Source organism: Macrosteles quadrilineatus, unplaced genomic scaffold (assembly GCF_028750875.1).
Source record: "Macrosteles quadrilineatus isolate MER2022 unplaced genomic scaffold, UCM_ALF_1.0 Scaffold_1__1_contigs__length_201487025, whole genome shotgun sequence".
In the NCBI taxonomy this organism is placed as follows: Eukaryota; Metazoa; Arthropoda; class Insecta; order Hemiptera; family Cicadellidae; genus Macrosteles; species Macrosteles quadrilineatus.
In genome coordinates, this window is record NW_026542594.1 from 161,417,582 (window position 1) to 161,443,451 (window position 25,870).

The following is a 25,870-nucleotide window of genomic DNA, read 5'->3' on the forward strand; positions in this document are numbered from 1 at the left end:
GTCGTATATATTGGTTTATTTTAAAGCATGTGTTATGGAAATTTGTTTACTTCTGTGTCTTATAACATTTTAGACAGTTACTTTCTTATATATTTAGTTTATAGTCTTGTATAACCAATAGTAATGAAAAGTTGATATTCTTAAAAATTATCACCTCAAGTTGATACCTCGACTTGTATAGAGCCATCATTCTGCATTCATAAAAACAGCACCAAAGTTGATACCTTAAAACAACTGACTATTGTTGATACCTCTTGATACGACAGCGCTCGGCCGAATCTAGTGGCGTCCACGGGAACTATCGGCCCAGCCAAAAATATTCCGCCGCGCCGATCGTGGGATCGCGATTTGACTACCGGAAGTCCACTTCCTGTCTTCTTTTTATCTTCTGCAAACTACACTGAACGTTATTTTTTAATTATTTCTGTAGCTAAAATATGTCTAGCTGTCTCGCAAAGCCTTCGTGGATTTATGCTTAAATTTTCTGTTAGTCAACGTACATATTCAGTTTTTTTCTCTGCAATCCAGGTTTGTGCAGATAAATAATTCAAGCGTGTAAACGGGGATTTAGGGAACAACGTAACCACGGGCCTTCGGTCCCTGAGGTCCGCGGTTTAAATCCTTCTAATCACAGATATAATTACTTTTAGCTTGATGATGCCTAAACAGTTCCGTGGTGAATACAATGTCCTAATATGTAAATGTAGGACATAAAATGAAAAATAATAATATGTTATTATTTATCTAATATTACCAATTCGTAATAAAATCAAACTGTCCTTGATAGTGGTGTAAAATTTTTAATTTTTTGAACTAATAATAATGGATTTAACAAATTGGAACGAGCTGGTTTGGTTGTAGAACTCAAGGCTTCGATCTCGAGCATTTGGGTTCAAATCCCAGTAATCACCAATTGAGTTTATCTAGGTGATAAAACAATACATAATGTTACTTATCTAATTTTATAAATTCATGATGAACTAGGGTATATTAATTGTCACTAAAAGTGTATTCAATATTTGTTATTGTATTATAACTAATATTAATGGATTTAACAAATGGGAGCGTGCTAGTATAGTCCTAGGAGTAGATTGTGGGGCGGTATTGATGTTATGGGTTTGATTCCCCCCAATTACTAACCAACCCTATCCAATTAGTAAAAATTATTAAGACTCAACAAGCTAAAATTACCAATTCGTGATTAATAGTGCCCAAATAATGGTACCGTAAAATGGTTGATTTTATTCGAACTAAAATTAATGTATTTAACAAGTGGTAGTGGGAGCAGCCTGGTCTAGTTGCAGATCGTAAGGTTTCGGTCACGAGGTTTTGGGTTCAAATTCCGCCAATCACCACTGTTCTTTATCTTGGTGATATAAATGCTTTAGGTTATTCATCTAATACTACCAATTCGTGAAAAATGATAATACTGCAACTGTCACTAATAGTGCTGTAAATAATTGTTTTTTTTTATTGTAACTAATTTGTATTGCTTTAAAAAATATAAGCGAGTTGTTCTAGAGCTAGAAGTACAGCGTGAAGCGTCTCCCAAAGTGTTGGGTTCAAATCCAGCTAATCTCTAGTACACTTTATTCAATTCACAAAAATATTAAAGTTTTCAAACAAATACATTATTACTAATTCGTGAGTGTTCTTATCATAATGGCATAAGTTACGGCATTTTATAATAACTAGGCTCAAATCCCTCCTAACACTAATGTTCTTTATAGTGATAATTCCCCTACTCTTTAGGCCTAGGGTGAATAGTAATGTGTTAACAGTTCTGAGTAATAGAGCCTGGCATTCTAGGGTATGATAAACAACTCGTACACAATAAAAAACCATTTCGTGCATTTAATAATTGTATAATAATTATAGTTAATTAATACTTAATACTTTATTCCGATATGGCGACCACACCAATGTAGGTATGTTAAGCCAAGTATGAATTGAAGCATTAAAAAACGAACATAAATATGTCATTCAGAAGTGAATGGAAGGGAAATAACATGGTCCAATCATGCCAGACCTACCTAACAATGAGTCTGATACCTACCCACTTTTAACGTTGCGTCTGCATTTGGAACACACTTTTTGTTATAGAAAGTAGGTATTATTAATTCAAAGTGGTTTGATATTTGTCTACAATGGACAAAATTTACACTGTTGACTGATTTTCCATCGAGACTAATGCCAGGGATTTTATTTTACATCGATCACTTCAGACCTGCTTCAGACTAGCCCTAGAGGCTGCGGCATTATCACTTGAATAAAATCCATAGGAGATTGGCGGAAATTGAACTCTGGACTTCCAGTGCCGAAGTCCCACGCTCTCCTACACGACCAGCTTGCTCCAGCAGTTCACGGATTAACCATCAACAGACTGATAATTAATCATTATTTGCTGACTAATTATCACAAATTATTCTACTGTTACGATTCTTATTAACTTACCGTTGTGATTGGCAATTTTCCAATGATTCGGAACTCACCTGCACTTGTAGATTGCTAACAAATAGGTAACGTTTTAAAATTATTAAAGCTTTGCCAATGTTATTTTACTATCATCAGCTTTGGCTTGATATTTTGGAACAAACTTTCTTCTTATATATATGTGTAAATTAATGAGTGTTATAGAATGTACAATTTCACAGAAAAAAATTATTGCAATCCCAATTTCATAAAAAGGCATAATTATCAGCGATGGTAAAAATCAGCGATCAGTCGTTAAACGTTGGTTGTAGATTGGTTGTCACATTGTATTGTTGATTGAAGATAACCTTCAATAAGTGTTCTGAATAAGTGTTCAGTTGTTCTGAACCCACCTTTGGTTCTTGGTTGTAGATTAAACTGTAAACAATTTTAAATAGTATTTTGCCAGGCAATGTAAACAACAACAGCCATACCATATTGTATAGTCAATGGTAATATTGTTTTGTTAGATCAAGTTAACATTGTATGTGTTTATAAGCTGGTGATGGCCCAGTGGTTCGGAACCCTCATTTGACTGTAGCTCAATTAAAACAAAATAATAAACATATTATTCTGGCAGGCAATAAAAACTACTTAAGTCATATCGTATTGATAAATTAAGGTAACATTCAATTTTTTTAGGTTAATGATGGCTTAGTGGTTCGGAATCCATCGTTGGCTGTAAATTACTTTGGTTTTTTTAATGGTTAAATAGTAGCCTATTTGACCAGGAAATGTAAACAACTTAGTCATATCGTTTCTATATAAGTAAAATTAGAGTTTTATCTGTAGCCTACATTGCTCAGAATTACATACCAAGTTTTATAAAGATCGGTTGAAAAATTTCAAAAATAAAAATGTTTATGTAAAATATACAAAATGGCGGATATCTGGTTAACCAAGTGATTTTGGAAAAATATTATTCTTGATTTTCTCTTTATTTTGAGCCATAGAACCATTTCCCGGAGTTTGGCTGTTTACTTACGGGACACCCTGTATATTTTTTGGTTATTTTTACGTTTTCTACATTAAAGAAGCCGAAACCGGTCTTATCTATTATGTCTGTCTGTATGTCACGGCACAGAAGGCATTGTACGCGGCCTTCTTCTGAAAAACGAGAGTACCTATGAATATTGGCGAGAGTGTCTTTAGCTATTACAATATGGCCTCCTTAATTTGTAAATAAAATGTCGGAGTTCAAAACCACAATTTTGTGCGATTTTTGTCAAGTTTCTCACAATGTTTATCACATACGTCATCTATGAAATAACGATCAGCTGTTTGTTTCAAGATTATTTTTTCTAGCTGTCACTGATATCCTATACTCTAATATGAGCAATGTTTGCTTGTATGTATGTATGCTTGCACCAAGATATCGAAAACGGCTCCGACAATTTTCTTCAAATGTTGTAAATAGTTTATTCCTGGCCTAAAAAAGGGTTTATTGCAGTTACAACTGCCAACAAAAATCTAATTACATAGAAAAATTAAACTGAAAGTCACATTTTTTAACATTAGTCTTATGGGTTGCTAAGAACCATCTTGGCTGAATTAAATAACAAGGAAAAATTAAACAAAAGACTTGTAAGATGTCTATCTACAGTATACTATCAAATTACAAAATACAGTACAAAAGGAAAAACATTAGTATGTTACTATTGAGCAAAGAGTATACTGAAGATTACTCGATACATTCTAGCAGTACTTTTTTATCTATGATTGTAGTAAAGGCTAGCAGTGTGGAGTTTGGGAACTGTTATGATGATTAGATTAAGGTATCTGCAATCCTAAAATGCTATGGGAAGGGAGGGAAACAGGTCCGCGATGTAGGAAGTGGTGAAGGAAATAGTAAAGGCAAGCAGTCCGGAGTGTGGGAACTGTTAATACCGATTAGATTAAGGTACAGTATCTGCAATCCTAAAATGGTATGGGAAGGGAGGCAAACAGGTCCATGACGTAGGAAATGGTGAAGGAAGTAGTAAGGCTAGCGGTGCAGAGTGTGGGAACTGTCAGGGAGTGTTGAAGGAAGTAGTAAAGGTGAGCAGTGTGGAGTTTGGGAGTGGATTAATGTATCTGCAATACTAAACTGCGTTCAGAGTAAACTAATGATTTTCCCCGAGCAAAGCTCGGTCCCCAGGTACTGTTTACATTAATATAACTAACTCTGCACATAACCCGTTTTATGGTTTTGGAGTATAGGTACTTAGCTTGGTTTTCATTACTATAATTATGGACATACCCCTCACAAATGTGTAACTTTATAAATTAATAAATTTTGTTAGTGACAAAAAAAAAGTTTTTTCATCAAATTATGATCATTTATCTTTTGTTTTAGCTACCCTAAATAATATGGTGTAAAAATTGAGCATTAATGGTTTGATAGATATTTTTTCCAATAACTCAAGAAGATATTTTTGGCACGTAGCACGGATTTCATTTCCACTCTACAAATGATGTTTACAAATTCCACAACCATTTCCGATCACGTTTTGAAAGCAAATGCTAACCAAGTGAGGTTAAACACATTTTTTCCTTACATTACGGATTTAATTAGTGCAACAATGAGTAACCGTAAATGACATTAAATAATTAGGCATCATTCAGTTCATGAACCGGAGATTCTTTGTGTATCAAATTGTTCTTGAGTTTTGATAACCGGAAAAAGACCTTGAATCAGTGTTGTATATAGTTGGGAAACTTACATTTTTAAATCAGCGTCGCCAATAGCTGAGATAAAAATATTCTACTCATTGACGGCGCTTCAATGGCGGTTGTGTAAAGTGTAAAGTAAATAATCACAATTGCAGTGGGTGATTGTAACAGAGGTTTACGGATTATGCTCAACTCGCTTTTCCAACGTGTCTTCTCACCGCTATGTGCTGCAATCGCTGGACCATACAACAGCCAATAGGCCATTTATTGCCCATCTCTTGGGTGTGTAGGCCTAACCAATTAATCATAACCAAATATCGACGATGATCCTTGATACCCGTGTTCAATGGTTAGGTTGAGGTAGTATTTGAATTACTTTTAACTAGTGTGGAAAGTAACTTCCAATTATATAAAATATTTTTTGAGTTCAATCTTTGGATATAACATGGACCAACACGATCCGGGTGACATTTAATTGCGAAGCATTTGTTTTGGCTTGAAATTGTCAGATATTGTATTTGCGAAGGTTTATAAAATGTCCTATAATTGTTTTGCCAGCATATCTGGAAATATACAAACCAACTGCTGTTCTGAGTATACGAAGGTTTCCACTGACTACAAGATGGGGGTGGGTAGAACGGGAACACAGAAAGTACTACAGTATTATAAAATTGAGGTGGTGTCTGTGTCTGGGCAGCTGTCTCGACCACGACTAAATACTAAACCGATACAATCAAAGTTAAGCACAAAGATGGTCCACATATTTAGGCACGTCATAGGTATATTCACTTCCCTGAGTTCCTCTCGGGCTACGCCCCTTGGATGTCTAAAGTTTTGAGGTGAGGTTTCCCAAAAGTAAATATTAATTAGTCTCCATGAAAGCACGAGAAAATTCACAATGTTTACCTTTGCGTTGACATTTCAATGTAACGATCAGAACTGCCAAATGCGTATTTCACAATTTCAGACAGCTGATCCAAAGAAATTTAATATATTTTACACAACTATATGGTAGGATTATGTAATTTAAAACTTTATCATAGATAATTTATTCTATATCTATGTCAATGATTATGAAACTGATTCGACTTCCCGTTGCGAAGCACGGTTACAGCAGCTAGTTGTTAAATAAAAAAAAACATTCGATTACGTGGGTTAGTCGTGACCCAGTGGTTCAGAACCCACATTAGGCTGTAGATTAATAAGTTTTAAAAATAGCTAAGCCTAATGTTAATTAATTAGGCAATGTAATGTAAACAGCAACAGTCATACCTTTGAGTCTATAATATAGTCAATGGTCTTGTATCGTTAGATCAAGTTAACATTTGATTTTGTTTAAACCGGTAATGGCCTAGTGGTTCGGAACCCACCTGTGGCTGTAGATTAACTAGGTGTACAATGCAGTTGTCTGCTTGCAATATTGAGCGGAGCTAGCATATTCATTCTATGTCAATGATATACAGGGTGTTGAAAATGTCTGGAACCAACATTATATCTGGTGAGTGGTTAAAGAAAAACAACTGATATTTTGGGTACGGATATACTATGGTTTTACTTATCTTTTAGTGCCTTATGAAAATTTTTACCACTTATAGGGAACGTCCTGTGGAGGATGCAGTAAAACGTTTTAATGGAAGCCTATGGTAAATGATACATCATTTTAAAGGCCATCTTTTTCTGAGTAAGGAGCCACAAGTTTCATCTCAAAAGGACCACCCTAGCAAAAATGGCGACTGTTTGAAATTTAAAAAAATCACATAGGGAACAGAATTTTTAAATTTCAAACAGTCGCCATTTTTGCTAGGGTGGTCCTTTTGAGATGAAACTTGTGGCTCCTTACTCAGAAAAAAATGGCCTTTAAAATTATGTATCATTTACCATAGGCTTCCATTAAAACTTTTTACTGCATCCTCCACAGGACGTTCCCTATAAGTGGTTTTTTAAAATTTCAAACAGTCGCCATTTTTGCTAGGGTGGTCCTTTTGAAATGAAACTTGTGGCTCCTTACTCAGAAAAAAATGGCCTTTAAAATGATGTATCATTTACCATAGGCTTCCATTAAAACTTTTTACTGCATCCTCCACAGGACGTTCCCTGTAAGTAGTAAAAATTGTCATAAGGCACCAAAAGATAGGTAAAACCATAGTATATCCGTACACAAAATATCAGTTGTTTTTCTTTAACCACTCACCAGATATAATGCTGGTTCCAGACATTTTCAACACCCTGTATTTGGTTCACATTTGAAATAGAATTCCTATTTTCAGTAGGTATCCAAAGTCAATTATGAGTCAGGATTAAGCGAATGAATTGTCTACTTGCAGGAACCTATAGAAAGTACAAGTATAACCAAATTCTATGTTTCATCTGGTTCTCATAAATTAAATGTCTACTTGCAGTATCCCATGCCAATGATATATTTGGTTCGCATAAATGGTATGCCTATTTACAGATTCTAAAGTCAATGATACGTCTGGTTCACGTAAACGGATTGTTTACTTGCCGTATCCAAACTTAATGGTACATTTGGTTCATGTAAATAAATAGTCTACTTGCAGTATCCTAAATCAATGGCCAATTAATTTGGTTCACATAAATACAATGTAGGTGTGTCTGTGTGTGTGTGAAGGCTGTAATCCCTTAGAGTCCTTCGCCTACCTCACTGACTTTTTTTTTATAATTGCACTATCCAAAGTCTATGGTAGGCTTACTTTTGCTTCACTTAAATGGAATGTACTTTTGCAATATTCATACCAATGGTACGTCGGGTTCACGTTTGTAAACGAATTTTCTGCTTGCAGTATCGAAACTCAATATTATATTTGGTTCACATTAATGGAAGTCCTATTTGCAGATTTAATGTTTGCAGACAGGAAATAGGAATTGCAGGTACCTATTCAAAGTCTACATTGATGGTACGTCTTGCTCACATGAATTGGAAGTTTTTTACAGTATTCAAACGCAATGGTAGGCCTATATTTGGTTCACATACCTGTAATGGCTATTTGGAGTATTTAAAGTCAATGGTGCATCAGCCTAATTCCGGCGACCCTTATTATTGGTTATTCATTTTGTAGTAAAGTATGCTCGATGACTCGATGATATTAATCCGATTGTTCTTCTCTTTTTCTCTGAACGGTTTGTAATGAGCAATTTTAGATGATTCGTTGACTATCATACGTTTTGACTCTTGTTTACCTTTTTATTGTTATCTCGCAAATAATGCCATGGCAACCAACTAACCCTTAAGGTCCATGTTAAATTTCTAAAAGTTTAAATTCACGTAGGGAAAAGCCCTGTGGTCCGATTTGTACCGTTTCAGATTTATACCTTCCCATGGTTGGTTACTATGACTGTGCTAAATTTCGTGCAGATCGCTTCAGCCGTTCAGGAGGAGTATTTGTAAAACAAAAGCAGGGAGTGTAGTATAAGAGCTTCGCTCCGCTCAATTAATTTAAAATTGATAAAATACTATTCAACCAGGCAATGAAAACTACTAAAGTCATATCTAACGTTAAATCAATATACCATTCGATTATGAGGTTCGTGATGTTTCGGTGGTTCGGAACCTACCTTTGCTGAGGAATAATTGATAAAGAAATATTTAAATATTATTTTCAGGGGCCTATTTCATAATAAACTACAAAGTAATATTATTAATAAAACAACTGATTGCCCAATGCAAATCTAATGGAAATTACAAATTACAGGTTGTAACTTGTAGCTTATTATGAAATGGGCATATTTTTTTGTTAAATCAAGATATAATTCGATTATGTTTTAGTTAGTGATGTCCCAGTGGTTCGGAACCTATGAATTAGCTGTCATTTGTTAAAAAAATTAATATTATTTTACCAAAAATTATAAAAACAACTAAAGTCACATCATATAGGCTAGTTATACCGAGATAACATTCGATTACGTTTAGTTTAGTGGTGTCCGAGTGGTTCGGAACCCATCTTCGCTGCAGTTTGTTTGAAAACAAAACAAAAAGTGTCTTACGAAATAATTGAAACAACTTAAGTCATGTTTGATTTGTCGATCAGCTGTTTTGTTTCAAATGAATTAATAATGTCAAAGATTTTAAATACATAAACTATTATAGTAAAGTTTTCTAAATCATGGTAATTTATTCTCAACAAAATTTTACTATTCCCAGCATTAAAATAAAGTAGTAAGATCCATTATTAGTAAACTTTAAGTTATACAATCCTAGATTGAAATGTAGTATACGTTAACAGTCATAAGTCACAGCAATTGTTATGTAGTAGACTTTGACTATTTTCAAGTAACAAACAGATGTTTCTGTAAATAAAAATTATCTCCTATGTTATCCTTATGGAGAAATACGAAACTTTAAAAGGCCCCAGGGCCTCACTCTCTAATTATTTCCCTAAAAAGAAAGTTTCCTGCACAACTTCACGTTACGCTCTTTCCAATGACATCAAAAACATGTCAATCGGTTCAGTAGTTTCGGAGGAGTAATTGTCACAAAAAACCTGCTTGCGTATTAAATAAGTATAGATATAGATCTAAGTGGCCCCCGCCCCTAGTGGGTTTGGGTAGAGTTTGTTGACATCAGTTACATCTCCGTAGTTTTGAGCTCACAATCGGAACAAATATACGTAGTTGTAAATGCGAGATTTTTTTTCCTAGGACGCTAGTAGACACGAGCCCGTAATTGTTTTTCACATTACTTCAGGCTAGACCTATGGGTTACGGCAATATCACTTAGATAAAATCCATTAGTGATTTACCGGAGTCCCGCGCTCTAACCACTAGACCAGCTCGCTTTAAATGCGAGAATAGTAATATATAAAGTGACACAAACGTTGAACGGAGTAGACTTGGCAACAATGCAGGGAAAATAGATATGGCAACACTGTAACCGGAAATGGATACAATACGCTGCACCGCAAAGTAAACCAAACAAATAATATTAGTCATTCAACGAATGACTATTATTATAGAATAAACGAAAATGAGTTGTATCGTATCTCAATTTCAGTCCATTTGCTTTCTTTGTATGTCTGTCATTGCGTATATAACGCTAAAATTCCAATGTACGTGGACTATTTCGAGGAAGCAACAGTACCTATAAAGATTGAAATTGCCTTCCTGTATTTACTGGATTGGTGAGAATGTCTATTGCCATTAAAACATATTCTAACCATTTTCAAAATAAAATCATTGTTCAAAACTCCCCTTTTGTTCGGTATTATACATATTTACGTCTTTATAAAATAATAATCATCTCTACAGAAAATTCACAAAATCTGTATAAATTATATTAGCCTACAGTTTTGTATGTAAATCGCATAGAATCTTCAATTTTACGTTGCCTAAACTAAGAATGCAGAAACTAGTCTTACCTCAACATATGTTTGGCTGTATGCATTTATTGTATCTCTGCAAAATGTTAGAAACTGAAGTACCTATCAAAATTCAAATGTGTTTCTGTATTTCCTGCAATGGTAAGAATGTCTTTAGCTCTTGATTAAGATCAATATTGTTGATTTAGAAGTTGTTCACATATACAGTAGAACCCCGGTTTACCGAAATAAAGGGGGGGAAGCCGTTTCGGATAACCAATTTCTCGGTTAACCCATCATATGGTGCAATTATTTCCCTGCACGCTGTTTAATGAAATCGAAAATTATGTTGTATTAATAATTTTGTAGCTTAAATGACGTGGATTTAATGTATCCCAAGTACAATAGTTTTAGCCTGTAAATAAAATTAAATTACTAGGTACTATCCTCACTAGTAACCCGGATATTCTGCGAATTTGAAATTGTACTGTACGAAAAATTTAAGTTGTAATATGTTTTTGTTCTCACTTCTCAATGGCCCTTTACATTTAATTGGGGCATTGGCAGTTGTCAACAAGTGATAACTATAAATTTACTTATGAAACCCTCACAAAACGTTATCATAATCCATGGGTGTTAAAATCATAGCATTTTATAAACCAACTCATTCACATGCCCATTTTCCAAGAAGTAATTGACAAAAATGTAAGGCATTATATTTCAGTTACGAGAGCAAAGTTCTTCTTTAAGTACTGTAGCTTAGATGTTACCACTGTCGATAAGTAATTCTATGTTAATGACTAATAAGTTTGATGTTAAATGGACACGTTTCGAGGAAATACGTGTGACCACAGAAGGTCTTCCTACTCTAAAGACAGTCGTACAGTAAAAAATGGTTTGTAATGATTGGAAAATGCACATTTCATAAATTCAGATGTAGGCTTTAACGGAGTCAGCTCAGCATACAACAGCAACAAAAGCAATCCATCATTCTACAGCTAAAAAATTGTTACATTGGTAATGAACTCGAACTGTGCATTAATTGTAATGAATACCACCCCATTTGTTAATTTATTTCTCTCCATTGTTGAAACTTGCACCCAAAGATCTAGATGTAATTTACCAACACCAACTGTTTGAATGTTAACTGCCTGAGGTCATATAAATTCAAAGAATGTACTAGTAAAATACATATAAATGCATACAACTACATAGTGTTAAAAATCACACATTTTTACATCTCAGTGTATATCGATCAAAGAACACGTCTCCAGGCAAGGTATGGAACAGTCCTCCATAACTGGGTATCAGTGGCTGGCATCGCATCACCCCCCCCCCCCCCCCCCAATAATATTTATTGCAGAAATAGGAGATGATCGTGTACTCACAGTGTTTTCACTAAAGAGAACTGAGAGTGAGGAAGGGTATTTTCGTAAATACTGATACAAAACCATTTTCATCCGCATGTACAATTGATGTTATTCAATTTGAATTCATTTTTTTTTTAATTTGGTGTGTTTTAATGATTTTCACTACTGCAAAAGTAACATCGTGCAAATACATGTTCAAATTAGTAAGTTTTCAGAATTAAATAGTAAGTTGTTGTAAAGTGTGGACTAATTTTCTTATATTTAAATTCCTCTGTCAAAAACCACAACTTCATTAAACAATGACAACTGGTTCCTGGAATAAAAATAATGAACAACTGCTCCACAACTGCTCACGTTAAAGCCGAGTACTTTCTTATCTATCGGAACTTCCGTTGCAAATCATTCCCACGACTCGAGGATAAGCAAAGACTGGCAATGGTGTAAAACAATAAACTATATAAACACATGTAAAGCTTCATTTGAAGCGAGTTTGGAAACATTATATAATTATTGAACAAGTGATTTTTCTTCCTAAATCCTAAATACGTACGGAATAAATCACGTAACACAATAACAGCCTTGAAATTTCCTTTTGTAAAACTTTGGTTTACTATTAGCTATTACTATTAGCCAAACTGTTGTAAAAATTGCTGTAAAATGGTGATATTTTTCGTTAAAACTTAATATGGGGATATAACAGAGCAAACCTGTGAAATCCGCCGACTTTTACGAAGATTAGATTACAAATACTGTTCAGATGTTTTGTTTATATTTCGCTAATGCCAAAACACACTGTAACCTTAATGTGTCATGGAAAGATTGCTCTCGATAAGGTTAAGGCTTTTTTTGTTTTAGCTAATACTTACTCCAACATATATACATCAAAATAACCATCTTGACGTGTAGATTTGTAAACTAGCTTTAGATTTTTATGTACGCAATAAAACTCGAAAGAGACGCAAAAGACCCTTTGTTTCCTTTTATTAGCGAATTACCCTTTAGGGAAGTAGTTATTACCGTAGGTGGCACGGTAAGACCTATGCCCGGGACCGATTTACTTTTTCATTTTGATGTCATAAAGGTGAAATATGAGCAGATTACTCATCAGATCAATTTTAAAGTCAGGCTGAAAACATGAATGGATCGTCTGCAACTGTAAACGAGAGATGAAAAAGTTAAGAAAATAATATAATATTACGCATTTTGCACTTGGTACCCCTTTAAGTATTACATCGTACTGAATCATTGTTTTTACACACATTTCTTAAACATAAAGTAAATAAACTGTGGTGAACTGTCCATTTATTCAAGGTAGTAGTAATAATTGTTTAGCAAACCAAAACTCAGTTATAAACTGTTAAATTGAGAAAGAGGATCAATGAAAGTCAGGTGTAGAATGGTCAATTTTTCATATTATCTAGTATTCAAAATATCTGTTTCTAAATCTTTAGATGCTTACTAAGAAAGTATTTTAAAGTATTTTCTTTCAAATACTGGGACGGGTGGCGTCGTCATGTAATCCAGCTACTAGGAGGTCACGAATTGTGGATATTTATAGGCATGTACTGTGGATGCGATACTCCCAGGTGTGGATTAACGTCAGCACGAGTAAGTACTACGATTATCCGCAGTACTATCCTGATAATTAGACCAAATCGTATATACCAAGGGAAAATGTGGTTCGGATTCCACTATAAACTGTAGGTCCCTTAGTTGCCATTAGCTGTATGGGCTATTAATTAACAGCTGTGTCTAAGGAATGTCGGCCTTAGTCACTAACAAGACTACAAGATCGCGCCACTCACCCTACACTCATCTCCATTCATACTTGGCTTAAAACACCTACTATGTATGGTCGCCATTTCATTGAACTGTATTAACAGTATAAGTTAATTTTTAAATTTCAAAATAATGACCACATTCAATTTTTTAAGGATAGCCTAATATATTGTAATATGTATCAACGGTACGCCTAAATAACCCCGTTACAACACATTTGCATATTCAGAGAATGTATAAAGACTTATTCGAAAATCCTGCCTTAAAAAAATTTTGTCAACTCATGTCCAAAAATAAGTGTTCAAAAGATTCATTCATAAGAATAACATATAGGAAGTGAATCTGCAGGTTTCCTGCGAATAAAATTCTTCTGTTGGAAGAACCATTAAATAAATAGTATTAAAATCGTATTGGTCGATCTTTTGTGGTAAACATTTCCGTGATTTTGTGACAATAGATGTCCTCTCTGCAACTCTAATGCTACAGCCTTTTTGAGGTCATACTTTTAAATGGGAGTTGACTAAACTGACTTAAGGATAATAACAAACTTTGAATTTATTCATACATTATTACCGAATAAGTTAATTATCAATCACTGTCTATTCTATATAATTAATACGCTACATGAAACTTAGTCGGTTGAACTCCTCCGCCATTTCTTAATCGATTTTATCCATTGACGTCTCATTGAAAAGAGCGTGTCGCGTAGATTTGCAAACTGTTTTGAAAAAGTCCCTTGGGCTCTGCCCCAGTGGCTTTGAAAGTTCCCATGTTATCCTTATGAAGAACATAATTGTTTACATTTTGATCATCATATTTATTTTTTAATTCATTGAAACGCATTGAGTACCTACATTTATTTACTATTTGAGTTTGTGTAAATATAACCCCCAAGACGGATCGTGTTAGTATGGTTGTATCTTAAATTTGTGTATTTATCGTTGTTTTGTGTCGCTATGACGGATCATGTTAGCATAATTGTAACTTAAATTTGTGCATTTATCGTTTTTTGTGTAGTTAAAATTTGTTTATTTGCTGTTTTTTTTTTAAATGCCTACGACGCAACGACAACGAAACATAGACATGAGGCGTATCGTGATAACGACCGCAGCTACAGAACAGTGGCGCGTAGTAGGCTTAACTCATCACAGCCAGCACCTGACCCTGGACAAACTCAACTATATTAGGTTACAAATGCACCCTAACACTACCCCAAAACGATTTTTGGTTCTCGATTGGCCCTCTATCAATGACCTGTGTTGCCTGTACAGCGAGGAATTTTGAGAAGGAGAAAACCGGCCGGAATGCCTTAGGTTTATCAATAACGAAGATAATCGTGGACAACCTTATTTGGCTATAAGTCAGGAAATGTTTGTAGAAAACATTAAAAAGCAATACCTGGGGCCCATTTCATAATAAATTACAAACTAATATTATTAGTAAATCAGCTGATCGCCCAATGCAAATCTAATGGAAATTACAAGTTACAAGTTGTAACTTGTAACTTGTAGTTTATTATGAAATGGGCCCCAGGTTATGAATATGATACAATATTTACAGGACATGTTGATTACTGTTATAAACATCGCGAGGCGAGTATCTCAATGAGTTACACATCGGTAATCTGTAAGTTGATTCTTTTAAACTCATTGTAAATATTACTGTTATTCGTGTTATTAGGTTATAGAATTTAATATAGAGATTATAGCTGGATTATTCGACTGTAGACTCTTGAAAACATTTTGAGTTACTTTTTTTTAATAAACTAAATAAGTAGTTCCTTACTCTGTGTTTTTAGTTTTCCTGTGGTTCACATACTCTTACCCATTAAATTTAGCTTTAACCCATCAATACAACTAGACATTCCATCCCCATGTTAACTTTATAGCCAGCTTTGTGACCAAAATCGTCGTAGTTGATGTGAGCCACCTACAGATTGCGCTGATCGAAATTACTAAATTCTGCCTAATACACAATCTTTTTAACCAAGTCAAACATAGGGAATGACTTCTGATGAGTTATAGCAACTGTTATGACCCATCAATCAGGTCAGCAACAAAAAATAAGGTATAAAATAGAATTTCAGACAATAGCGTCTGTTTAACTCTGGAAGAAAACCCTCGAGAATTACCACTGATACATCCTGTACTGAACCTAAATTACTATTTCCTTTACTGACCTGGGGCTTTGGTATGTGACAGATGATTCTTTTCAGATCCCTATTCCCAGTGCATTGTCTTTGAAAGACTAATAATTTAAATGATTTTTCTCTAGAGATACTTTCCACAATCACCTACGGCTCGTGCGTAAACATTATTTCCTCTCGTGTGCAGCAAAGGTACTTTTCACTTTTGTTACACATTATATTTTTTCCTGCAATTACTAAAAATCATATAAATAATTAGTCTTCCAAACACTTTATAACACATTTTTAGGTTAGGCTTGAATTAAAAAAATTAAAATGGGAAATGCTGCACCAGCTGATCGTAGTCATGGTATTTTTAAGTGTCATCAACCCATTTCCCAGCGTAAAAGGATTGTGAGCATAATGAAAGCACGTTTTTTGTGTTATTTGGTAGAGAGTGGTGTCGTGTGTGACAAAGAAGAAAACGGCGCGAAAAGTCAAAAGTGTGCGGCGAAGTAAGTAAATGCAGCAATTAGCAGCTTTCTGTTCTATAATCAGTGCAAGAAAGCCCACATTGTCAGGTGACTGTAGGAAAAGGTATTGTTCTCTCTCGCACATCATTTTGTCCTCTAAATGCCGATGTACAATTACTGATACTTTTAATATCATTATATATTTAATCCTTTCCCATTACCATCCCAGTTTATTATCTACAGCTAGTTTCATATTAACAATCTTGAAGTATAAAATTATGGGGTGGCTAGTTACTGAACTGATTTAAGACCCTCAAGACTCCATATTTCTCCTCTATCCTACCTTTTCAGGAATCAGTATTAGTTTTGAATTTCCCCTGAGTAACCTTTTCCTTACATACTACACCAAAAACAGCTCACTCCATCATTCCATAAATATATAATTTATAAAACAATCAATATTAATTTTGCCATGTGTGTACATAGAAATGAATCTACTGATTGATGATAACTATTCGATGGATTATTTTAACACTTTAAGACATTTAATACTTTGTCTGAAATGGCGATTCAAGAAATTATCATTTGAAAACTGCTGTGTTTTAGTAAAAGAATAGATTTAAATAACTTTAGTAACTCATTTTATTATAGGCGAAAACAGAAAACATAACTGTACAATCCCAAACATTAGAAAAAAGCTGATCAGCTGGTATAACAAAAACGATCCAAGAAATTATCATTTGGAAACAAGATGAGTCATATGCATTGTTTTAAAAATGTTGACACCATTACGTCTACTACATTCTTAGTTGTTAAAAATGTGTCAGTGACTAAAAAATAGTTTAGGAAATAGTAAAATAGATAGTAAAAATACAAAACAGTTAGGTGCGCGCACCGTATTGGGTGACTCGTCACAGTGGCATACAATGTTGGTTAGGTGCGAAGCATTGGAAACAGGCTTCACTTCACTCTACCGTTTGGCGTGCCCGTTCTATTTTAATTCTGTGGTCACTGCCTGCTGGCGCTCTATGTCAATGACATTAAAATCAAGCTTCTATTCATACAATAGGATTGAAAATCTACATTACTAGGCTGGTAACGGACCGATTTTTAGGTTATACGACAGTATCAACACAAGCAGTGCATTTATATAGAGCTCAGCCACATAACATAACCTCAAATGCTGGGAATATGCACCAAAGTCCGCCACTCTACACAACTAGGCTAACAGACCGGATTTAGGTTATACGACAGTATCAACATTAGCAGTGCATTTATATAGAGCTCAGCCACATAACATAACCTCAAATGCTGGGAATATGCACCAAAATGCTGGGAATATGCACCAAAGTCCGCCACTCCACTCAACTAGGCTATTAACAGACCGATTTTTAGGTTATACGACAGTATCAACATTAGCAGTGCATTTATATAGAGCTAAGCCACATAACATAACCTCAAAATGCTGGGAATATGCACCAAAGGCCGCCACTCTACACCAATAGGCTACTAACATGACAGATTTTTAGGTTATGCGACGGTATCAACATTAGCAGTGCAATTATCTATAGCTCAGTCACATAACATAATCTCAAAATGCTGGAAATATGCACCAAAGTCCGCGAATCTACACCGATAAGCTATTAACAGACCAGTTTTTAGGTTATACGATGGTATCAACATTAGCAGTGCATTTATATAGAGCTCAGCCACATAACATAACCTCAAAATGCCGGGAATATGTACCAAAGTCCGCCACTCTATACCACTACGCTATTAACAGACCGGTTTTTAGGTTGTACGACGGTATCAACATTAGCAGTGCATTTATGTAGAGCTAAGCCACATAACATAACCTCAAAATGCTTGGAATATCCACCAAAGTCCGCGAATCTACACCGATAAGCTATTAACAGACCAGTTTTTTGGTTATACGATGGTATCAACATTAGCAGTGCATTTATATAGAGCTCAGCCACACAACATAACCTCAAAATGCTGGGAATATGCACCAAAGTCCACGCATCTACACCAATAGGCTACTAACAGACCGGTTTTTAGGTGATACGATGGTATCAACATTAGCAGTGCATTTATGTAGAGCACAGCCACATAACATAACCTCAAAATGCTGGGAATATACACCAAAGTCCGCCACGACCGATTTTTAGGTTATACGACAGTATCAACATTAGCAGTGCATTTATATAGATTTACAAGTGAATATATAACTGAAATGTTGATACCAGAGTGCTCCAATGTTGATAGTATCAACTTTAGACTGAGTATCAACAAGAGTAGGTAAGATTTAAGACAAGTATCAACTTAAGGCCCACTAGTATACCTATATATATATATATATATTTATATATATATATATATTTATATATATATGTGTCCGTTAGAGCGATAACTCGAGCAAAAATGATCTGATTTTGATTAAATTTGGTACAAACGTGTAAACCTACGTTTATTCGAACGAGTTCGCGAACCAGCATGATCGGGCCATGGGAACGGGAGTTTATGGGGGGTTTTATGGGGTAAAAATGGGTTTTTCCCATTTTTGACCCAAAAAACATCAAATTTTGCAATTTCTTTCTGAACTATTTTGTAGAGCTTAAAAAAACAAATAATTTAGTATATTAAAGCGTTGTAATGCGCCTAATGGTTACGGAGAAAATTCCAAAAAATTGCAAATTTAAAATGCCCATGTTATTCTTATGGAGAATAAGTAAACTGTTGTAGTTTGCTTGTTTTTTAAAATATTTTGCCCAAATTTGGGACATGTTTTTATTTCTTACTAACAATTAACATTTTACATAAAAAAACACTTTTACCCTCCCTGTTGCAGCAAACCTAAGTATGTGTTAAACTGATTCTATTTAAATAGGGATAAATGTGATATTTTTAAGGAGACATTTTAGTGTAAATCCAATCAGGCAAATGGAAATTCGCTTAGTCTGCAGGTTTGCTGCGGCGGGGGTATTTTAGTTTCGTATATTTAGATATTGTGTAGTTTTGCGAGTTAGGCCTATTTATAAAACGAGTTGTTGTAAAGTGGATCATGAACAATGGATCGTGATAACTTTGCCGGGGACGAGGAAAGGCTTCGTGCCTTGATCAGTGATATCTCTTCAAATGACACTGGGACACTAACAATTGACCAGTCTTTTAGTGACCAACTGACACAGAATATTTCCGATTTTGAAGAGGAGGATGACGACGTACCTACGACAGATGAAGATGAACCTGATTCGCCAAGTGAACCTGACGATACCGACGAAGACATGGATTATATACCATCTTCTGAGGACGACAGTGCAGACGAATCCATCGACAGTGGGCCTACACAAGAATTTGTGTCGTCAACGCCCAAAAAGCGAAAACCATCCAGGTTAGAGCAAATTATTTCCAAGCGTGGACGAAATCCTCACCATTCTCCTCCTATAAGTCCAATTAGGAATGTACAATCCACCACTTTTGAGGAGGAGATGGTAGATGAACCTGACGAAATATTGAACCCGACCGCATATCCAGACCCTATTGCCATGGTAGGCCTAGATGAACCTAACCAAATTGTGAACCCGCCCAAACAGCCAGACCCTATTGCCATGGTAGGCCTAGATGAACCTAACCAAATAGTGAACCCGCCCATACAGCTAGACCCTATTGCACATGAAAACCCAATTCCAGGGGCACCGGATGGAGACATTTGGGAAGAAATTGGACCTGATGTTGATTTCCCACTTTGTCCAGTAACATACCATGAACTTCCAGGACCAAAGCATATGCCACCACCAGATTCCCCCCCAGTTTCATATTTCAATTTGTTTTTCACAACTTTGCATCTAAACAGCATTGTTAGAGAAACAAATAGATATGCATCACAATGTTTGGAGCGTTCTGAGTTCAGTGATAACTCTAGAACCAAGAAGTGGTTACCGACTTGCGTTCCAGAGATCAAAGGTTTTATTGCTTGCATTTTCAATATGGGCATAATTAGAAAGCCAAAAATATACTCCTACTGGTCCACTATCCCCGGAATGGCTGGTGGTTTCCACAAATGTTTATAAGAGATAGGTTTTGAAAATATTAACTGTGTTTAGTTTGTACGTACTCGAATGTATAATACATGTAAAAAATAACCAGGAAAAATTTAAAACACATAGTGAAACCCATCAATACAACACTAGAAACAAAAATAATATAGTTCTACCAAAACACAACTTAGAAATGTATAAAAATAAGCCCTCATATGCCGGTGTAAAGTTTTTAAAGATAATACCAGATGAAATAAAAGATATTAAGGATAAAAAAAGTTTAGACAAAAACTTAAAGAATTTTTGATAGAAAAACCCATCTACTCAATAGATGAACTGTTTATGAATGTATACAGCTATAGATAGTTTTATTTTCTGTATTTTTTGTTTAGGTTAAGTATTTGTACATAGTAATTATAAGCTTGACACTATTTATTGTACGTTTTGTACATAATATAAATAAAGATAATTTGAATTTGAATTTGAATTTGAATTTGAATGTTATTGATATTGAGAACATACAATGGATAATCTAGGTAGCCTATCGGTAATCAATAAATTATGGTATTGAAACATCACTATTTTAAATTATAAAGCCAAGAGTAATTGAGTATTTTATAGCTTGTGATTGTAATCGATAGAAAACATCATTAGAATTGAACTACTCTTTATTTTTCAATTTGCCAATACTTCAGTTAGCTACAGTTTCCTTGATCATCTGCAGAAGAACATTGGAGAACTATTAACCAGGTTGCACAATAAACTGTTGATTAGTCACCTGTTTCTGTGCTCGGATGACCTGTGTGACAACTCGCCTCACATCATCAGCATCAATGGAGTCTAGAGTCTGAGCCGCAATCTCTGCTAACTCCTGAGCCTCAGCCTGGTCCACCTAGACATTGCTACTCTTAGTTCTGGTGTCATTTAATACACTTGGGGTTTCCCCATAAATGAATTGTCTGTTTATAGCCTCTTTTTCACCTTCCGTGATGGAATTGCATATGATTTAACAATTGTTTGTATGTTTACTAATCATAGTTGGGAAAGTTAGTCAAAAATTCTAACTAGTTAGAAGTTATAAGTTAGTCCCGTAAAAAGTAACTGATAGAAGTTATAAGTTAGTTAGTTTAAAAAGTAACTGATAGAAGTTATTAGTTAGTTGAAAAACTAACTGATAGAAAATAAAGTTAGTTTTAGTAGAAATTAGTTGTTCGTTGGGCAGTTGTTTTAAAGTATTAAAGTATTTTTTAATGTCACATCTTGGTTACTAATACTATAATATGAGTAAAGATTGCGCAAGATATGATTTTAAAAATGGCTCCTACGATTTCCTCCAATTTCAATGCTATTGAAAATTGCTTGTATAATACATTTGCATTGTATGATGTCTTACTAACCAAAGGGATAATTACCACTGTTCAAAAACATTAAGTGTTTTACTGCAAAACAATATACACTGACATTGAACTAAAAATCTAAAGGAAAGGCCAAGGAGATTTGTATTTTTCGACGATGCACCGCACGAATTGATGCGTTATTACACCATCCCGTAATTATAGTTGCAACGTTCCACGATCCCAGGGACTTAATGCAATAACGGTCGTCAGATAACAGATGTTATGTATCATGAGTTTTAAATTGATTGAAGCTTATTGTGGACATTTTATAGATTGATCGTCCAAATTAAAAAGTTTTGTAGACTAAATTGAGGATAAGTGGATGTCTAACAAAAACGAATTGACTTTACTACTTAATTAATCGTAGTAAGACTGAAAATATTTGTAGGCTTATAAGCTCTATTTTTTACCTCTTGAACAAGTCAAACACCTCGAGCAAGATCGGTCCCCTGGTACTTGTGTTTTAATCAAACCATGTCACATTTTACATTACTACAACATAAACAAATGACATAAAACTTGTCAGATAATGAACATCAACTAAAGACAATGTTTTGACACTTGATATATCAATCCAAACAAACATTTCCCCTTCCCACCCATCAGTGCTTGGGGTGTTGATAATGGCCGTCACTACCCTTCCACAGGCCCACTGCATTCCAAAGCAACTGGACTTTGACTTTCTCTTTCCCCACCCCCCGCGTTGTTTGTCTACAAGGGCACTGACCTCTCACGGCCGCACGCAACCCTCACTGATCACGTGAAATAAATAACCAGTATTTGAGATGCTTCCGCATAATTGGGAAAGTTAGTTGAAAATTCTAACTAGTTAGAAGTTATTAGTTAGTCCCGTAAAAAGTAACTGATAGAAGTTATTAGTTAGTTAATTTAAAAACAAACTAATAAAATAGAAGTTAGCCAAAAAAACTAATGAATAGTGCTATTCGATAGAATTTCTATTCGTTATTCCCAAGTATGTTACTAATATGATGAAGTATTAAATGTATTAAATGTCCAGAAGACCCCCACATCTGTCATCAGGATAAACGGCTCATTGAAATAACCAACCCCTTCTGCTCACTTTCTGACCACACAAGTCTCAGCAAAAGCCACTAGCATTTTCGAGTTTTTATTTCAAGTAGCATGCATTAAATAGATTGATTCTTAAGTTTTAATTAACAGTAAATAGACGTATTGTTAACACCTCTTTAATAGGTAATTTTATGCTCCTTAAAATACCCATATTATTCGTCTGGTGAATGAACGAATGAACGATGCTCTATTTCAATAAAAAATATTAAATGCAAATGATGTAAAGAACAAAGTTTTGGGAAAAAAATCCCCAGATGGGCTAGTGCCTGGGGTTGGAGATCGAGTCCATCTTCCGCACAGTATAACAATAGATTGACATTTAAAAGAAAATTAAATATATATTGCCTCACACAATATAGTGTAACAAGAAGAAAAAGAGCAATGATTAAGAAATATGACAAAATATGAAAAACAGTATGCCTATAAATTCTATTTATCTGTTCAGTTTGCTCATGAAAATATTAAAGGAAAACTCATATCATTAGAAGTAAAACATCATTATAATCTGCATGGTTCAGGTCAAGGTGAGGGAATCTACAGTTACAGTATTACATTTTTAACATCCTTCATTTAGTTTATAAGACTTCATACCAAACGTAAAGTAGACAATACTGCGGAAATATGCCTCCTACCTGTTTGAAGCCGCCCACAGCACCTCGCTTTGCTCTCGGGACCTCGTTGGTCTCTAAACAGTTGTGCCAAGTGACAGTGTCTTCCTCTCCATGACTCACCACATCCACACGACAGGCAATACTGCAGTCTGCTTCACAGTCACGCTGCGCCACTCTCAGAGAGAACGACCGTTCAACTTTGTCTGTTACCTGTAATAATCAGCTCTGGTTATCATGTACTTGCTAGAATTCATAGGGTTATTTTTTTTCTTAAGTAACATCCATGGGCCTAAATCTTAAGTTTGTTCTCATATCATATTTGTATAATCGAATCGTTCCAAAGTTCAGAGAGCTAGCGTTCCAAAAATTGTAATCCCTAATATCGTGTTCATTTTTATTATCATAATTCCCTAAGATCACAAAAACACCTTTTCCTCTGATAGCGGAAAAATCCTAAATATCTTCTGCTGTTTCTAGACATTATCATCGTCACCTCGGGTCACAGAAAAGTCATCAGTGTCTTCCGTGATATTGGCAAATGCAAGAATTTTTCGATCACGTAAACTTCGCAGACACGTTTTACGATCCTGATTGTAAAAGCTCGGCTCAAGCTCGATTTTCCAACTTTGTGCTCAACCTCTTGGCCAGGCTCAACTCAGCTCGGAAATCGAGCTCCAACACTTCTACTGTAGTAATTATGGCTGAAATAAATATCCCAAAATAACTCTGAAAGTTCCTAATTTTCCCCAGTTTTATCCAGGTCCCTTCAAATTCATGAATCTTTCCCCTATTTTTCCATTTGGTGTACACCCTGTTTGACCAGCAGAATATACAAATTTATTAAATTTCTTTGATCACTGAATTTGGTTGAATAGTGTTAATTTGAGAGAATAATTTTCTCTCTTAAATTTACAAATAAGAAGAACTGACAAACTTTAGGTCAGGACTGATAGATGACACCAGTCTGGTAGCCATATTCACCAGATCTTCATTGATCTCATATCTGATCTCACTGCCAGGTTGGAACACAGTCTCAGCTACCAGTTCACTTACCATGGACACAGCCTCAGTGATGTTAACCAACTCCAGGTCAGGACTGATAGATGACACCAGCCTGGTAGCCATCTTCATCAGATCTTCATTGACCTCATGTCGGATTTCACTGCCTGGTTGGAAGACAGTCTCAGTCACCACTAGCTCCTCTTGGACACCACCAGTTTCCTGTACAACCCATATAGAAATGTATAATACCACAATGACTGAATGCATTATATTTATCGTTGTTATGTATATTAGGCACTGATGCCCAGTGGTCCTGATAACAAAAAAGAGTCAATTATTCATGCTTGAACATGAGGGGACAGTTGATTTGAGGTTTTTAGTTTGAGCAGGAGGGTCATATCACAAAACAGTCACCCACTTTTGATACAGTGAATTTTGTAATGTAGTTTAATTAACTCTTTGAGTTAAAAGGGCTGATAAGATAATTAGCTATATCAAAGATCCAAACTCCTATACAATGACACCTACAACTTATGAAACCTTGAGTTCACTGAACTACTACGCATTGGGCTTTGGGTTGATCAGTTTTGTAAGTGGGATCTATCAGTGGAGCAGGCCTTGGACTGGAGACAGCACCACAGAATTGAGGGAATTTCATCTCTCTGTAACTCATAAGTAGTCCACCTATCTTTGGTTGAGCCATACCCACAGGTGGAGGCACACCTGACATAAACAGTGAAAGTACCTATATAAATAACTTGTGAGTAGAGTAACCACATTAGAAAGTAGATGAGATTTACTTGGATTAAGATTGTTGGTGGGCTACAAAAATTAACAATTTGTTATGTACATGACCCCCCCCCCCCCCTTGGGGAACTTGGAGGGGTCTGAGGTGATACCTATGCTCTTGCATGCGAAGCGGTCTGACAAAAAACACGAATCTAGCAGAAACAAATAATTATATTTGGTAGGATGAACATACATACAAAAGCCGGTTAAATTGTAGGCTAATCAATTTGATTTTGTTGGCCACTAAATTGATTTATAATATGGAATACAATAATGTAAAAAACAAAAAAATTCTGAAGATAAGACATTTGATCCATATGTATTAGCCATCCATGTCATTAGCGTTTCATTGAGCATCATTTAATTTAACTTACTGTAATGAGATTTCAAACTAAATTTTTGGGGAAAACTAATTGATACAAACTGTCCATGAACTAGTAACTCTTGATAACCTCAGGTCCAACATGCAGACGCTGAATGTTCGTATTTTAGAAATTCATTATCATATTGTCTGTTTAAAGTTCTTGTTATTGTAGTTACTAACTGTGTTAAGATTTTTTGAACTATAAAATAATTCTTCCTCTTTATCATTCAACTTTTGATTACATTTTGACCTTATTTTGAGCATATGAATTGGAAATGGCATCTAATAATTTATGTAGCCTATACAACAATTTATCTAGTGAAGAGTATCATCAAAATCGGGATTTTTTATTTATTATGTTATGTCAGTAAATTGCTGAACAAGATGTGTCC

The 25,870-nt window shown here is 35.0% G+C and overlaps 1 protein-coding gene across 4 annotated transcripts in view; it reads right to left on the reverse strand.

Annotated features, from left to right (window-relative positions):
• The window catches only part of LOC128988613 (uncharacterized), a 73,936-nt gene that overhangs the window by 39,210 nt on the left and 8,856 nt on the right, over positions 1 to 25,870 (reverse strand). For all 4 annotated transcript variants that reach the window (XM_054410092.1, XM_054410085.1, XM_054410077.1 and 1 more), the window contains exons 2-4: positions 24,377 to 24,544; positions 23,345 to 23,533; positions 21,002 to 21,115 (exon numbers count right to left, since the gene is read on the reverse strand). In XM_054410092.1, coding sequence (XP_054266067.1) covers positions 21,002 to 21,115; positions 23,345 to 23,533; positions 24,377 to 24,544 — 471 coding nt within the window. The remainder of the gene's footprint in view (positions 1 to 21,001; positions 21,116 to 23,344; positions 23,534 to 24,376; positions 24,545 to 25,870) is intronic.